The sequence below is a fragment of the Erythrolamprus reginae genome, chromosome 2 (genome assembly GCF_031021105.1).
Source record: "Erythrolamprus reginae isolate rEryReg1 chromosome 2, rEryReg1.hap1, whole genome shotgun sequence".
NCBI classification, from domain to species: Eukaryota; Metazoa; Chordata; class Lepidosauria; order Squamata; family Dipsadidae; genus Erythrolamprus; species Erythrolamprus reginae.
In genome coordinates this window covers 214,870,977-214,889,053 of record NC_091951.1, presented here as the reverse complement: position 1 = coordinate 214,889,053, position 18,077 = coordinate 214,870,977, and the positions used below count along the sequence as shown (strand labels likewise).

Sequence of the window (18,077 nt, the reverse complement as noted above, 5' to 3'; positions counted from 1 at the left end):
AATGTTTTATAGATGGCACCTCCTTCCAGCAAGACTTGCTAAAATTTATCCAAATATGTCTCCAAAATGCTGGAAATGCAATGAAAAAATTGGCACATACTATCACATGTGGTGGACCTGTGAAATTGCAAAAGCTTATTGGTTAAAAATTAAAAAAAATAGATCAAATTACTTCTATAAATATACCCCTAAAACCAGAACTGTTCCTCCTAGGAATAAGACAAAAGATTAACAAAGATGATTACTTGCCGGAGTGAGAATTCTCTACGCCCAATATTGGAAACAGGAATAAACACCCACTATTTTAAACCTTCTAATTAAAATTATGGACTACGCAGAGATGTCTAAACTGACCATGGAACTACAAAATCGAGATGATACAGTTTTTTACCAAGTCTGGGGTAAATGGTATGAATGGCTAAGGGGGAAAAAATTTGCTCAAATAATCCAAAAAGAAAATAATCCAACAAAATAATTTATTATTGAATGACAAATCTTTAAAAGACACCCTAATCAATACAAGATATAAGATACAACTCATATGTAACACTGGAAGAATTTACACTCATAACCCTAAACCAACCAATAGAGGTTTTCAACTACTCTAAGAAAGGGAATAATGTCAAAAGTGGAAATGCAGATACAGAAAAAGGAATACATAGTTAAATGCATAGTTCAATACTACTAATACAAAATATCTAATAAGGAAAAAGTGATATTATAAAAAAGAAAGATAATTATAACTAATATAAAACCAAACAATCTTATCAATTCTATGTATATAAACTACCGGTAATTCTAATATTATTCTTAATAAAAGAAAAGGAAAGATTTAAACCAAAACATCTATACTTATTATTAATCTTCTATTGTTTTTTTTTCCTTATCTATCCATACATAAACATTGTTCCATGTTTCATAAAATTTCGTTTCTTCTTGATCATTTAAGCGTCTTGTCATCATATCCATCTCCACGCAATCTAATATTTTTGTGATAACTTCCTCTTCTTTGGGGATATTTTCCCCTTTCCAATTTTACGCGTAAATAATCCTTGCCTTGTGGCTGTTTTAAAAGGTCGCAGCCGGCCTGGGGGGCTTTCCAGCACCCCCCCGAACCGAACCCGGGGTTCAGAAAAATTTTGCCTCTTCTTACGAACTTTTTTTGAGTTACGAACCGGCGTTCGGGAGGCTTCTGGGAAGCCCCGCCGCCCGGCTGTCACCTTTTAAAACAGCCGCGCGGCTTCCCAGCAGTCTCCGAACACCGGTTCGTAACTCGAAAAAAGTTCGTAAGAAGAGGCAAAAATTTTCTGAACCCCGGGTTCATATCACGAGTTGTTCGTAAGACGAGGGGTTCGTATCTTGAGGTACCACTGTACCAGCCTTTTGCTGGTTTCCTGCTACCTTTCTTCTATCTTACTTTACTTTTTCTCTCACTATATTATTCCATTCTTTTCTCTCTTTTTTCATACTTCCTTCCTTCCTTCCTTCATTTATTTATTTATTTATTTATTTATTTATTTATTTATTAATTATTTGGATTTGTATGCCGCCCCTCTCCGAAGACTCGGGGCGGCTCACAGCAAGTAGTACAAATCATAAATAATCCAATCAGTTAAAATAGTTAAAGCTTTAAAAAAACCCATATACTAACAGACACACAAACAAGCATACCATGTATAAATTAAACATGCCCAGGGGGAGATGTTTCAATTCCCCCATGCCTGACGGCAAAGGTGGGTTTTAAGGAGTTTACAGAAGGCAGGAAGAGTAGGGTCAGTTCTAATCTCCGGGGGGAGTTGGTTCCAGAGAGCCGGTGCCGCCACAGAGAAGGCTCTTCCCCTGGGGCCCGCCACCGACATTGTTTAGTTGACAGGACCCGGAGAAGGCCCACTCTGTGGGACCTAATCGGTCGCTGGGATTCGTGCGGCAGGAGGCGGTCTCGGAGATATTCTGGCCCAATGCCATGAAGGGCTTTAAAGGTCATAACCAACACTTTGAATTGTGACCGGAAATTGATCGGCAGCCAATGCAGACTGCGGAGTGATGGTGAAACATGGGCATACCTAGGTAAGCCCATGACTGCTCTCGCAGCTGCGTTCTGCACGATCTGAAGTTTCCGAACACTTTTCAAAGGTAGCCCCATGTAGAGAGCATTACAGTAGTCGAACCTCGAGGTGATGAGGGCATGAGTGACTGTGAGCAATGAGTCCCGGTCCAGATAGGGCCGCAACTGGTGCACTTTACCTTCACCTTTCTTTCTTTCCATTCTTTTCTCACCTTTCCCCTTTCTCTCTACTCTACCTTTCTTTCCCTGAACCAAAAAACAGGAAAGTATGACTACTGACTATATAAGATTCATTCAGAGATGAAATTGATATAATTTATTAATTTATTAAGAATCAACCCTACATATGTAATGAGAAAGCTTTAAAATACTGAACTAAACTGAACGTACTTTTAATATGTATTTACTATTCACCATTATAGAAATTGTACTCCTTTCCTTATTACCTCATTTGTACTGTTATTGTTTCTTTTATTTTGTTTTGATTAACATTTCCTTTCTCTCATTTATTTTTTTTAAGGTATATTTAATAAAGATTATTTATATAAAAAAAAGAAAAATTATATGAGATTGGTTTGACATGATTTGTTTCTGACAAACCCATGTTGGCTGTTGGATATTATCTTGTTTGTTTCTAGCTAGTGGCAAAGTTGTTTTTTTATTTTTTTTCTCCAGTATTTTTCCAGGTATAAAAGTCAGACAGTCTGCCAGTTCTTTTAGGATTCTGGGGTGTAGTCCATCTGGTCCTGGCGATTTGTACTCATTGAGCTCCCACAAGTGGTCCCTTATTGTGTTTTTATTTATGTTGAGTTCAGTTCTGGTGCTGTTTATTGCAGTTGAGTTGCAGGTTGGTTCCTTTTTGTGTGAAGACTGATACAAAATAGGCGTTGAGCAGCTGTGCTTTATCTCTGTTGTCTGTGATTTCTTTAACATTTTTAGTGTAGTGACTGTTTCATTGATTTTCTTCTTGTTTATGTGTGGAAGAAGCTTTTCTTTTTGTCATTGACTTTCATTGCCAGGTATTGTTCACGTTGGGCCTTTGCGGTTCTTATTTTTTGTTTGCAGATTCTTGCTGTTTGTTGAAATTCCACCTTAGTTATGTGTCCTTGTTTCCATTTTTTGTATTTGGCTTTTATTTCCTTTTAGGTTTTTCTGTGAGGTCTTTGTTTAGCCATGCTGGTTTCTTTTTAGTTTTCCTGTTTTTCTTTTTCATAGGGATTGTATTGTGTTGGGCATCTATGATTGTGTTTTTGAGGACCTCCCAGGCTTCCTGTGTGGATTTACCCTTTAGAACTTCCTTCCAGGGGATATTTTCCAGGTTGTCTCTGAACTTGTTGAAGTCCGCTTTTCTGAAGTCTGGGACTGTAGTGGTGTTGGGTTCAACAGTTAGTGATTGTATTATATTGAATTTTAGGATGATGTGGTCACTCTCACGCAACATCCCTTCTACTTTGATTCCCTCTATCATTTCTTCCCTGTTTGTTAGTATTAGGTCTAGTATTGCAGTCCCTCTCATTCCTGTTTCCACTTTTTGGGCTAGAAAGTTATCTGTGAGTCTGGTGAGAAATCTATTACACTTTCCGCTTGGTGCTGAGTTGGTTTTCCAGTTGATGTCGGGGTAGTAAAGTCCCCCATTATTGTTGTTTTTCTCTAATCAGTCTCCTGCATCATTCATATCAGTAGTACATTCTAATCAGTTAGACTTTTAACAGGAAAATTCAGAACGTTATATGGTTCTTTTGGTGAATTTGAAATGGGGCACTATTGGAGAGCTTTTAAATGTATCTTGAAGTCTTAGACAAATATTGTAAGAGCCACTCAGGGATGGGCAGCAGGCACCATGGGTGGAATGCCATTCCACCGGCGGAAATGAACCTGCATGCACAGCTTCAACTGACCGGTGGCAATCACTTCCGGGATTACCAGTCTTTTCGTCCGGTGGCAGAAGCCACGTGCCCTACTCAAACCTTTCTGACATCGGGAGGCAGGAATAGCAGCAGTGGGGGCGGCGAAGACAGGTAGCGCTCTTGTGCCCCGAACTGCAGAGAACAAAAGATTCCAAGGAGGGTGTTCTGTCGAGCTCTTTGGTAGAATCCTCCCGAAAATGCACAGATACAATTTCAGACACACACACGTTTGAAAATTCAAAACAATGTTCTTTATACCAAAAATGCAAATAAACAAAGCACTTTTTTGTATAGCAAAGAGCACTTGTCTCCAAACAAACTGATACTTTGTATAAATCCCTTATCAGTTCTGTGATACTTAGCTTGCAGCTGTGAGGCAATTCACAGTCCTTCTTTCACAAAGTGAAACACACTTTCCTCTGGTTTAGTTTCAAAGCGGGGAAAAATCAGCAAACAAAGGTCAAAGTCAGCAAAGCAGGCACAAAACACAACGATCAGATAATCCTCCACAATGGCCAAACCCACAGGCTGCTATTTATAGCAGCCTCACTAATTACCACAGCCCCACCCAACCACAGGTGGCCTCATTTTCTTTGCTAATAATCTCTCAGTTGTTGCTGCCTATGCATCGCTCTCCACATGCGTGGCTGTATCATTAACTCTTGTTCCGAATCCAAGGAGGAGCTAGATAATTGATCTCCTTCTGAGTTGTCTGCCACACTCTCCTCCTGTCACTCATGGCTTCTTGGTCAGAGGAGCCTTCATCAGCAGATTCCACCAGGAGCAAAACAGACCTGCAGCATGTGGATATCTCCCCCACATCCATAGTCCTTGGGGCAGGAGCTGGGCCAGAGCTAACCACAACACCGGGTGGGGAGAGGGGATGAGCAAAATGGTGAAGTGGACCATTGCCCGCTTTTGCCACCCCTTCCCCTCAGTGCAGTCTCCCCATTTTGGACCAGATGGAAACAATTGCCCTGCACAGGAGGAAAGGCGAAGGAAAGAACCCGTCTACACGCCACAGTCTCCTCCTAAATGCTTCAACCCTCGTCTACTCAGGGCAATTGTTTCCATTGGCTCCAAAATGGGGAGACTGCACTAAGAGGAACGAGTGGCAAAGGCGAGCTTCACTTCAACCCTCACAGCCAGGTTTGTATCCCGGGCGTGTTGGAGGGAATGGGGGTGGGGGAGAGATGGGCCGCCAGGCACTTGACTCTGGTATCTCTCACTTTTTCATCCTTTGCCTGGCCCTCCTTGAGCTCCCTGGGAAGAGTGCTCACCTTTGCTAGCATGCTTTGGGCTGAGGCACTTCGTCAGCGGGCGGGGCTGAGGTGAGGCGGGGGCTGTCCAAGGAGGGCCAGGTGAAGGGCGAAAAGGTGAGAGGGGCCGAAGCTGTGTGCCTGATGACGCATCTCCCCCCTCACCCCTTTCCCTCCAACACATCCAGAATCCAGACCTGGCTGTGAGGGTTGAAGCAAAGCCCTTCTTCTCAGCGCAGTCTCATCATTTTGGAGCCGATGGAAACAATTGCCCCAAGTAGAAGAGGGTTGAAGTGGGTAAGAGGAGGCTGCGGCAGGTAGACGGGTTCCTTCCTTCGCCTTCCCCTCTGTGCAGGACAATGTTTTTAACAAATTTTGTGGCTTTATTAGTTGTTTTTTAGCTAATTGTGTGTATTGCCTACTGTCTGTCCTTGTTAGTTTTATATGGTTTGCTGTCATGCCCTTTGTTAAAAGGGCATTATAAATAAATGTTTATTATTACATTATTAAAGGCAGGCTTCAACCCTCGCAGACAGTTCTGGATCCTGGGCGTGTTGGAGAGAAAAGGGGTGTGGAGGAGAAATGCGCTGCTAGGCTCTGGCCCCTCTTGCCTTTTTGCCCTTTGGCCGGGTCTCCTTTACTGGCCCCTGACCCGCTTCAGCCCGCCCACTGATGAAGTGCCCCAGCCCAAAGCATGCCAGTGAAGGTGAGTGTTCTTTCCAGGGAGCCCAAAGAGGGATGGGCGAAAGGCAAAAAGGCAAGAGGAGTCGGAGACTTGGACTTTATAGGGGCAGGAAGGGGTGTGTCAGTACTTTTAATTTCTTATTTCCAATTAGTATGAAATCATCAACTCTATCTTAAAATATGTCTGGCAATCACTACTGAGGAAAGAATTCATCGTCTGTTACTTTCTCTGAAAGCACAGGAGGAACATAGGGATTGTTTTTAAAGAAAAGAAATTGAAAAGCTTATTTCTTGGTGCCTGTTATTGTTCTGATTAGAGTGAGATGACATACTTCTATATTCCTTTTCATTCACTGGGAGTACAGCTGACAACCATATGTATTGTAATTTTAATCTTCCTACTTTTTTTTTGTCATGGCTTCTTCCAATATTTTTTTTTAAATGTCTACCCTTCTTTAGAAAAAAACTAATATTGATTGGTTGAACTTGAATTCAGCATCTTTACATTGGAAATGTATGATCTTAGAGATAACGTCTCATTAGATAATTTCTTCTCTTGGAGAAGGGGTGTGCAATTATGATTTCTTTACAACTATGGACTTCAACTCCCAGAATGACCCAGCAAGAATTCCTGGCTCAGGAATTCTAGGAGTTGAAGTCCATGGGCTATAAAGGGGCCACAGCTTCCCAACAGAATGGGAAGCTTCCCAACAGATTGTAGCTGTTACACATGACCTTTAAGCCACCCCATCACATGATCATCAAGCCACTCCCACCTGGTCAGATGGCTGGCAAGCCACTCCTACCCAATCACATGGTTGACAAACCACCCCTACCAGGTCACATGACTATCAAGCCACACCCACAAAATAAGCCATGCCCACAGTGTGGTAGTAAAAATGTTGTGGCCCATTACTGAAGCCACTGCTAGGGTATTATAATAGGTAATGAATTCCTTCCAACTAGATTATAACGGAGCTTGGGCTATGATAAAAGCTGGCAATAGTGGTGATGAGGGTTTGTCTTCTAGTTATTAGAGCCATATTATGAAAACAATTGTTTTTATGCAGTGAATGGTGATGGATGCTTTTTAAAAATTATATTGGAGTTTTTAAGTTCTTTTAATTATATTAATTGGATTTTTTGAGATGTATACTTTTTTGTACTTTTGATATGTTGTGAGCCGCCCCGAGTCCTCAGAGAGGGGCAGCTTACAAACAAAGAAACAAACAAACAAATCTGGATTCAGATCACCAGGAAAGTCTCTCTTGTATTTTCAGGGCGGTAAAGAATATTTGATGCGAGCCCATTTTGGGCTGCCCAGTGTTGAGAACGAGGAGCTAGAAGGTCGGCCACCCATCTCAGTCCGCTTTGAGATCCCCTACTTTACTGTCTCTGGGATTCAGGTAAGCCAGACTTGGTGGTGAAATGTGACTGGGGACATTTTTAACCTCAGGACTATATAAGATTGGTATTGAGGAAGAGGAAGGAAAGTTAGGATGATCAAAAGTTGTGAGCTATATAGATTATGGGATGGTTGCAGTTAAGAACAGGTCACTATTACTAGTTGCTGCAATTTTTTTCACAATTATTCAAATTATTATATGCCAAATACATGGGATAAAAATCATTCTAAACTAGAGAGTAAAAGATGCTTTGACCACATTATAGTGTGAAGTGGAAGCCTTAAGATGCCATCAAATCTGAATGAATTAAAGATAGTTAAAGCACATTCTATTTTGTATTTTATCTCTCATCTATTATTTCACTCTGACCAGGTACGGTACATGAAGATAATAGAAAAGAGTGGGTACCAGGCTCTGCCATGGGTTCGCTATATCACCCAGAGTGGAGGTAAACTTTAAAGCCCATGAAAAACATGGATTTATATATGGATACTAACCTGGGGTGGGCTACTGCCCAGAGGGGCGGAATGCAGTGGGGTAGCGAAAATGGAACTCCATCCCAGAGTACCCAAGTTGCACTGAAAGATGTTGAAAGAAAATGCAGGGCACCCTACATAAGCCATGCCCACAGTGTGGTAGTAAAAATTTTGGTAGCCCTTCACTGGCAACTAACCACCTTCACCCAGCATACTAAATTTTAGTATTGAGCTCAGATATAGCATTAACTTTCAGAATTGGCATTCAGTGCTGGAGGGCATGAACTGCTGCTGCTATACTGTTTTACTTGTAAGTTTCCCAGGAATATCTAATTGGCTCTTGCTGAATTAGATAGTCCTTTGTTCTTTCTTATGTTAACTTCTCCTTGATGAGGCTTATAACAAGCATTTGATCAAAGCCCTTAAACAGGGGTGTTAAACTCATGGCATTACATCATGTGATGTATTGTGAGTAAAATGCTTGTGGCCAGTGTGTGACGCATCTAGCCCATGACCCAGAAGTTTGACACCCTGCCTTAGAGTAAAAAATTCTGGAAAAGTTGCCCTGTCTTGTTATAATAACATGATGTTTACAGCCTAATTTTTTTCATTTGGACAAAAATGGTTTTACATAATTCCATAGTGTGTATGCAGTAGTACATTCACATCCAATGTAATATCCATCATGTTGATGTTTGCCTTGATCTAGAGGAAAATTTCCAGATGTTGACTTTTAATAAAACTGTATATTTTCTGGGGTAATTGTGTGATTGCCAGATATGTAGACAATAATGCTCCTACTCCATAGGGAAACTTTAGGAGTTAATTTCAATAGATGAAAATTTTCATTTTTCAGCAAATGTTGCAAGTTCACCTCTGAAAGAGATAGAACTATTTGCAGTCAAAGAGATTCCTTGCTATATGTGATCTTAAGTTTAACTTATTTGATACTTTTTTTCCTCAGATTATCAACTTCGGGCACATTAATTGTATGATGCCACATATTCTGATACTATCAAGAATGAAGACGTCTGAATGACTTTTAATACAGGCTCTATCTGGATTTGATCTTGTATATTTACATATTTCCTGGCAAAGTGCTGCTCTGGTCCTCATTCCATTCAACCACAACTTGAGTTGATAGTTGTTGGACAATTACACCTAAGGTTGGTCTGGGTGGGAGAGAATCATAGCCTATTCTTATTTTTCTTGTTGCCTACTGTAATGTCTTCCAAATAAGACATTGGTAGGCCAGGGAAACTCCCTAATGGTTTATTAGGAATAGTAATGGTAACATGTAACTGCAACTGCTTGACGACAACACAACATGGCAGTGCCTGGCAGCTATTTATATCCCTTGCTTCCAGGCTAAGCCAGCCAATCCAAACCCTGTGTTTTCCCGCCCAAGGGTAAGGGGCGGGCCACATTTTCTAACCGTCCTCTGGACACAACACCTACAATGGCATGTATGAATGGAAGCAACCCTGTTTGTATACTGTATCTTGCAAGAGTTTTGGGTAAAAAATATTTCATGAGTAAAAGAGCTGCTGTGGTGCAGGGGTTAGAATTCAGTACTGCAAGAGACTTCTGCTGACTGCCAGCTGCCTGGAATTTGGCAGATCGAATTTCACCAGGCTCAAGGTTGACTTAGCTGTCCATCTTTCCGAGGTGGGTAAAATGAGGATCCAGATTTTGGGGGGCAATATGCTGACTCTGTAAATGGCTTACAGAGGGCTGTAAAAGCACTGTGAAACAGTATATTAGTTTAAGTGCTAGTGGTATTGCTTCATTCAGAATTTCTCTTTTAGAGAATTTCTGAAGCAAAAGAGCAGGTGGGTGAATCTCTTCATCTGGAAAACTTTATCTAGGTGAATTTATCTAGGTGTCTCTTACTAGTGTCTAAATAGAATTCAGTTCATCCTGAAATATAACCAAGTTTCTTCAGAGGAAGTGTTGTGTGCAGGAAGAATGCAATGACAAAGAAGAATCTACAATATTATGGAATCAAGAACTGCTGATCTGGGTTGAAATATCCACTTGTACATTAATTTTCCAAGAAATTGTAGGAAATTCTTAATCTTTGTTCTTTTTTTGGAAAATGAGAACAGTAGCTGACTATCTTTTGTTATAAACATGATGAAATTACTTAATAATTTTCTTGTTCTTAAAGTAGGACGAACTCTAAATGGACAGAAATAAATCTTTTCCAGTGAAATTAGTGTTATATTGTGGTTTGATATTTATCCTCATTTCCTTTTTGTTCCCAACAGATCACTCTTGCATTTTACTTTAATTCCAGTCTTTGAACTCTTGGATTGAGGTTAGAGCTACAGATATGAAATACTTTGGGGAACATGGACAAAAGCCAGGGCAGTTAGGTAACATTGCTCTCAAGAATCCTGATGGATAGGAGTGGCGTCTAAATATTAGCAAACTAGTCAACAAATTTGCCTAACCTTATCAGGGCAAAATGTATCAGCTCTGGAAGTTGCTTCCTGGGCAATGTTTGTTTATCCTATTCTCCTTCAAAGGATGATAAACAAAAACTAGGAACATTTTTGGCCTGTATGCAAGCACAAATAGATAGTTTTGTGTTTGTCAATTATTTTCATTTCTTTTCTCCCAACAGCCTTCTTCTAACTTCTCCCTTCCTTGATTTGGATTTTATAATTTCAAACACAATAGTTGGAATTGCAGGATAAGCAGATAATTGTATCATGATGGTCTTCATCCTTTTATTATTTCCTTTGCCATTTGGCTATCCATTATCCTACAAATGAATGTATACGCACATGTATATACTGTAGCATGTAATTTCTCTTTTATTGAACAATAGCATTAAAAGGGACTTAGGAATCCAATTTTCAGCTCAATACAAGATTCATTAAATAGTCCCTGAGAGAGCAGGTTGAAAACCTCCAGTGAAGGGGAAGAAATTGCTCCACGCAATAATTCATTCTACCAATTGGCAGTTCTTACTGTCAAGTTCTTCCTAATATTTGATCAGTATCTACATCCTTACGTTAGCTCTAATCCTACCCTTTGAATCAAGTGAGAACCTAAACCCTCTACTCAGGGGAGGGCTGCTGCCCAGACAAAGGGGAATGCAGTGGGGTGGTGAAAATGGAGCTCCACCCCAGAGCATCCCATTTGCACTGAAAGATATTGAAAGAAAATGCAGGGTGTCCTGCATAAGCCATGCCCCAGCGTAGTGATAAAAATTTTGGTAGCTCTTCACTGCCTATACTGCAGTGTGACAGCCTTCAACTATTTGAAAATTTATTCCCTTTCAAACTTATTCTGTTACTCATAGGGTTTGCTTTCCAGTACTTTCATCATCATGGTAGCCCTTCTTCGAACTTAGTTTTAGGTCCAACACTCTTCATACTCTACATCAGGGGTCCCCAAACTTTTTATACAGGGGGCCAGGTCACTGTCCCTCAGACTGTTGGAGGGCCGGACTATAAAAAAAAGCTGTGGTTTTCTTAACGCCACCCTGGGGAGGGGGAGGAGGCGAAGTGGAGCAAGTCCCCAACTCCTTGTCGAGTTTTCTCTTTCTCTCTCACTCACTCTTTCTTCCTCTCCTTTTCTCTTACTTTCTCTCTCTCTCTCACTATCTTTCTCTCTCTCTCTCTTGCTTTCTTTCTCTCTCTCACTCACTCTTTCTATCTCTCCCACTTCCTTTCTCTCTCCCTCTATATCTCTCCCTCTTTCTTTCTCTCTTGCTTTCTTTCTCTTTCTCTTGCTTTCTTTCTCTCTCTCTCTCTTTCTATCACTCTCACTCACTCTTTCTATCTCTCCATCTTTGTATCTCTCCCTCTTCCTCTCTATCTCTCCCTCTTTCTTTTTCTCTCTCTCCCTTTCTATCTTTCCCTCTTCCCTTCTCCCACCCTCTCTCTCTTTTTCTTTCTTTCTGTCCCTCCCTCCCTCTTTCTTTCTTTCTCTCTCTCTTTCTCTCTGTCCCTCTCTCTCCAGCAACAGCTTTCTCTCTCTCTCTCCAATTACAGGTAGTCCCCGGGTTTCATTGTCCCCAACTTACGATGTTTCGTCGTTACGACGACCTGGGGACAGCAGTGGAGCTCGGAGGATGCAGCAATGCCCTTGAAGCCACCGCCACCTCCGTTTGGGCAAAGGGATCTCCACGGTGGATGGCCTCGTGGGACCCACCACCTCCATTCAGATTGGAACCGCCGCCTCCATTCAGGCTGCAGCCTCCATGACTGCCCACCATGGAGATCCCTTTGCCCAAATGGAGGTGGCGGTGGCGACCTTGGAGGCTGCAGCAATGCAGCGCCGAGAAGGACCGGCTGTTGGTCCTTTGAAGTCACTGCCGCAGCCTCCATTGGTGGGCGGCGGCAGCTTCAAGGGACCAACAGCGGGTCCTTCTCGGCGCTGCGTTGCTGCAGCCTCCGAGGCCGCCCACCGCGGAGATCCCTTTGCCTGAATGAAGGCAGCAGCGATGGTGGCCTTGAAGGCTGCAGCAATGCTGCGCCGAGAAGGACCTGCTGTTGGTCCCTTGAAGCCGCCGCCGCCGCCTCCTTTCGGGCAAAGGGATCTCCGTGGTGGGCAGCGGTGGCAGTGGCTTCAAAGGACTGACAGACGGTCCTTCTTGGGGCTGTTTCCACTGCTGCTTCCTTCCTTTCTTTTCTTTTTTTCTTTTATTTACTTTTTCATATAATCATTCATATATTAACTGATAATTGATTAATTGACCTATAACAAATAACAAATATATTGATAGATATTAGATTTGTATTTAGAAGTATTTTTAAGTATTTTTAAGTTGCAACAATTAATCAACTATAATTGTCTTTCTCCTTTTATTGTATTTGCTGTTTAATTGATTTGTATTTTATAACCTCTTGCTATAGTATGTTATATTTTTTAATTAGTATTTTTTAATTTTTATTTAGTACTGTAATTTTATATAACTGAATAGATTTGTTTTAATTAATTATAAAAAGGATAGATAAGCTAGGTTTACTCTACTTATATTGATAAAGGTTATTATTTGAAGTTTTAATAATTAAGCCAGTTAAAAATTATTTGATGTATTGATTAGAAAAATATCTAAGTCAGTAAGTATATGCCATTCTGGAAGTATATTAATTTTAGAAGATTGAGAAAAATTTTAGGATGTCAAGCACGTCAACTATAATCAAAACCATAAAAAAACCAGACTTTGACCCCCAAAGGATCCCCATTGCCATCTCCACTGCAACAAAGGTCGATAACAACTATGTTGGCTAAGGATAAAGACAAGGATAAGGAGAAAAGTTTGGCCCAGCCAACTCTCTAGACCAGCGTTTCCCAACCGGTGTGCCGCGGCACAGTAGTGTGCCGCGAGACACTGCCAGGTGTGCCACAGAGCTACGGAAGCTCCAGCTGGGCGGGGCGCTGCCGGTGCCGACCTGGAGCGCCCGCTCGCAGCTGTCCCCCGGCTCCTGCCCGATGCCGCGGTTTCCGGCGCTCTCCTGCTGAGCCCCAAAGAAGGAAGGCAGGAAGAAGAAGGAGAGCTTCGTTCTTTGCGCCTTTTTCCCGCCTTCCTTCTTTGGGGCCCAGCAGGAGAGCGCCGGAAACCACGACATCGGGCAGGAGAGGACAGGAGAGAGCGCGGGCCGGGCGGGGGCGCAGAGGCGGGCCGGGGCTGGGGAGCGCCCGGGGGTTGCCCTTTTGGTTTGCGGCTGCAAGCGCGGCTCCCCGAGGCAGGCGGGCAGGCAGCTTCCCTTCCTGCGCCTTTCCCAGCTGCAGCCGCACCCCCCCGGTCCCCCCGCCAGTGCCCTCCCGCCGGGCCCTGGCGTCGGCGGCAAGTGTCCTTTGGGGCCCGGTGGGAGGGCACTGGCGGGGGGAGTGGGAGGGGGCGGCTGCAGCGGCCGCAGGCAGTCGCGGGGAGATGGCGGCGGCGAGAGGGAGCTCCAGGCGGCGGGAGCTCTCTCTCTCTCTCTCTCTCTCAGCTGACTGCAAGTGGGAGCCCTGACGGTGGCGATTGGACGTGCTGCTGGACGCTGTACTGCTGGCGCTGCGGGCTTGGCATATACGACGTCCAACAGCACGTCCAGCTGCCCTCAGGGCTCCCGCTTGCAGTCAGCTGAGAGAGAGAGAGAGAAAGAAAGAGAGACATATAAGAGAGGCAGAGAGAGAGGCAGCAAGAGAGGCAGAGAAAGAGACAGAGAGAGAAAGAGAGGCAGCAAGAGAGGCAGAGAAAGAGAGACATAGCAAGAGAGGCAGAGAGAGAGAGAAAGAAAGAGAGACATAGCAAGAGAGAAAGAGAGACATAGCAAGAGAGGCAGAGAGAGAAAGAGAAAGAAAGAGACATAGCAAGAGAGGCAGAGAGAGAAAGAGAAAGAAAGAGAGACATAGCAAGAGAGAAAGAGAGACATAGCAAGAGAGGCAGAGAGAGAAAGAGAAAGAAAGAGAGACATAGCAAGAGAGAAAGAGAGACATAGCAAGAGAGGCAGAGAGAGAGAAAGAAAGAGAGACATAGCAAGAGAGACAGAGAGATAGCAAGAGAGGCAAAGAAAGAGACATATAGCAAGAGACAGTGAAAGAGAGAGAGAGAGAGCAAGAAAGAGAGAAAAAAGCAAGAAAGAGATAGCAAGAGAGAGAGAAAGACAGAGGAAGGGAAGGAGGGAGAAAGAGCAAAAAAGAGAGGAAGAAAGAAAGAGGGATGGAGAGAGAGAAAGAAGGGAAGGAAGGAAAAGAGAGAAAGAGGGAGAAATAGAGCGAAAGGGAGGAAGAGAGAGGGTTTTTTTGTCCAAACTTTTCTTTAGCCCACCCCCCACCCCCCACCCACCCCTTTCAATGTTCCCCAGGATTTTGAAAATATGAATAATGTGCCGCGGCTCAAAAAAGGTTGGGAAACACTGCTCTAGACCATCCAAGACTCTTTGGCTGTTATTCAAGACTTCATGCAGAAAACTCAAATTTCTATGGAAACAAATAGAGAAGAAGCAAGAAAACACCATGAAGATATAAAAACAGAAATGAGCGACCTGAAAGTAGAAATGGGAGATTTAAACGTTGAAGTGGGAGACGTAAAAAAAAGTATGAAAGTAATGGATGGAAAAATGAAAGTTATACAACAAGCTTTAAAAATCAATGAACAACAGATGAAAACAGTGGAAAAAAAGATGGTGAAAGCAGAAAAGAAAATTGATGATTTTGAAGAACACACAAATATAATCAACAGAGGATTTGATGAAGCAATAACTCATTTAGAACGCCACCCACGAAATAAACAATATACATTTTATTCTAATCCCCATAAAATATGGACCAGAATAGATATGGCTTGGACCCCAGCCTTTACATCTGAATTTATTACTGATATTCAAATAGAAACAAATTAGTAATTTACTGGAAAGGAAAGCAAAAATTAAATGTTTGGCGAATGAATAGAAATATCTTACGAGACCCTCAATATTTAGAATGAATCGAAAAAGAGCTAGAAATATTTTTTAGTATAAATAAGAATAAGGAGACAATGCCACGAAATGTGTGGGACACAACAAAGGCATATACCAGGGGATTGACAATTTCCTACACAGCAAAAAAAAATAGGGAAAAAAAGAAACAATACCAACAATTACAGAAATAATTGAAAGAATTAGAATTCCAGTGTAATGCATATAATAAAGTTAAAAGGAAGATGGAATTAATAAAACACAAGATAAACCTGATAGAACAAGAAGAAATAGCTGCAAAAAAAGAAGAGCTAAATAGGAATATTTTGAAATGCGAATAAACGGGGAAGATGGTTAGCTTACAAGTTGAGAAAAGACAGAGAAACTAAAAGGATAATAAAGGTGTAATAAGACATAGACTAGATGAAAAGAAGGAAATAGTTTTAGAATTTTATAAAAAATTATATCAAAAAGAAGAAATAAAAGAAGATAAGATCTTTAATTTCTTAAATTCCATAGACTTACCAATATTAACAGAGGATCAAAGACAAAAACTTAATGCTCCATTTACAATGCTTGAATTACAACATATACTCAAAAATCAGAAAAATAACAAAGCCACAGTCCAGACGCTATACCCACTGAATTTTACAAATTAAATAGCAGTATACTTATTTCAAACATGTTAGAAATTTTTAACAAGATAGTAGCAGAATGAAAATTACCCAGATCCTGGTCAGAAGCCTTAATAACATTGATACATAAATCAGGAACGGAGAAGGGAAAAAAATTCAAAATTATAGACCAATATCACTATAAATTTTTTATCTCCATATATGCAATTAGATTCAAAAATATTATGAATAATATAATCCATGAAGATCAAAATGGATTCCTTCCAGGCAGACAAATTAAAAATAATTTAAGGACAATTATAAATACATTGGAATATTATGAACAACACCCTGAAAAACAAATGGTGTTAGATGCTAAAAAAGCATTTGACAACGTTAACTGGACTTTTATGAAAATGCAATTAAATAAGATGAATGTTGGCACAAAATTTTTTATTTTATTTTTTTTAGAAAAAAGTTTATTAAATATTTACATTAAAATCACACAACTACAATTTTATTTATTTATTTATTTATTTATTCGATTTGTATGCCGCCCCTCGCCGAAGACTCAACGTACACAAAAATTTAAATAGAGAGAAGAAAAAGAATGAGAAAAAAGAGATAGGTGTAAAAGAAATTAAGAAAGAAAAAATAAAGCACTCTGCTTTATCAATTACATTTTTGATATCGTTATTTACATTTGAACTACTCTAGGAGTAGTAAATTTGGTGTGCAGCTTAAGTCTAGTCCTTTTATTGCTTTGTTATACATCGGTTACATATATACATTTCCAATTTTTCATAACATTTTATCATTCATATATCTATCCTTCAATGGTATAATGGTGCTGTGGTATCTTAATATGTATAAATAGTGTTTAAATTTATTACTTTTGAATTTGGTATTGAGGTTCCTAATTTTAATTTAGATAAGTTAAAATTTGGTTCTAATTTATTATTATTTTTTTGGCAACCCAGATATACCACCTGTCCCAGCTTTTATGGAAGTCTTCCATGTCCTTGTCTTGTAACTCATAGGTCAGCTTTGTCATTTCGACCACCTGGTAAATTTTATTTATCACACTATAGATTGTGGGTGGGAGCTCCTCCTTCCATGATTGTGCATACATGATTCTGGCCGCTGTTGTAATGTGTAGTATTAGATGTCTATCATGTTTTGAGAAGTGTTGTCTGAATATTCCTAATAAAAAGAGTTCTGGTCTTATTTTTATTTCCTTTTTTATAATTTCTTCAATCATATTTTGGATTTCCCCCCAAAATTGTTTGACTACTGGGCATGTCCACCACATATGATAGTAAGTGCCTGGTTTTTCCCGGGATTTCCAACAGATGGGGGAGAGTTTTGGGTACATTTTAGACAGACGGGCTGGGGGAAGGTGCCATCTGTAGAATATCTTATATATGTTCTCCTTGTATGGGATTGAAAGTGTTATTTTGTAATTATTTACCCAAATTTTTTCCCATTCTGGTAAATTTATCGTATACCCGAAATTTTTCCCCCAGGCTATCATGTTACCTTTTACTTCCTCCTCGGCAAGTTCTTGGTAAAGCAAATATTTGTATATTTTAGAAATTTGTTTATCATCTGTGCCCAGTAGAATTTTATCAAATGTGCCAATTTTTTGGAATCCTTGCCTTTCCCTGTCCTCTTTATATTTGGATCTAATTTGGTGATATTGGATCCAGTCCAATTTGATCCCTTTGTCCTGGAGGTCCGATTTGGAAATTAGTGTGTCATTTTCATTTAATAATTGGTCATATGTTATCTTATTCTTTAAAATCATTGTTTTGGGATATGTTATGGTCTCATTCGGTGAGAGCCATCTTGGTGTTTGCAGGTATTGGGACTTTTGCACTGATTGCCACGTTTCTATTAGACTTTTTCTCATAAAATGCTGTTTAAAATGTGTGAGTAATTTACCCTTTTTCCCAATTAAGTATGAGTGCCAACCAAATTCCAGGTTACAGCCTTCCAAGGCTAGTATTCTTTTGTCCCTTAAGGTGATCCATTCTCTTATCCAATTCAATGATGCAGCTTTGTAGTATAGCTTCCAATCCGGCACTCCCATCCCTCCTCTGCTCCTGTGGTCCTGTAGGTGTTTGTAATTTAGTCTGGCTTTTTTTTTGCTCCAAATAAATTGATGAGTGAACTTCTTTAGTGAATCAAAAAATTTCCTGGGTAATTTTATTGGTATTGTCTGGTAGAGAAAGAGAATCTTAGGGAGTATATTCATTTTTAT

At 40.7% G+C, this 18,077-nt stretch overlaps 1 protein-coding gene across 2 annotated transcripts in view; it reads left to right on the top strand.

Annotated features, from left to right (window-relative positions):
- The window catches only part of AP1M2 (adaptor related protein complex 1 subunit mu 2), a 124,895-nt gene that overhangs the window by 93,895 nt on the left and 12,923 nt on the right, over window positions 1-18,077 (top strand). The window contains exons 10-12 of one of the 2 annotated variants that reach the window (XM_070741794.1): window positions 7,196-7,321; window positions 7,694-7,769; window positions 8,762-10,012. In XM_070741794.1, the coding sequence (XP_070597895.1) occupies window positions 7,196-7,321; window positions 7,694-7,769; window positions 8,762-8,784 (225 nt within the window). In that variant the 3' untranslated portion in view covers window positions 8,785-10,012. Of the gene's footprint in view, window positions 1-7,195; window positions 7,322-7,693; window positions 7,770-8,761; window positions 10,013-18,077 lie in introns of those variants that run through there. The other variant, XM_070741797.1, reaches the window with a different exon arrangement.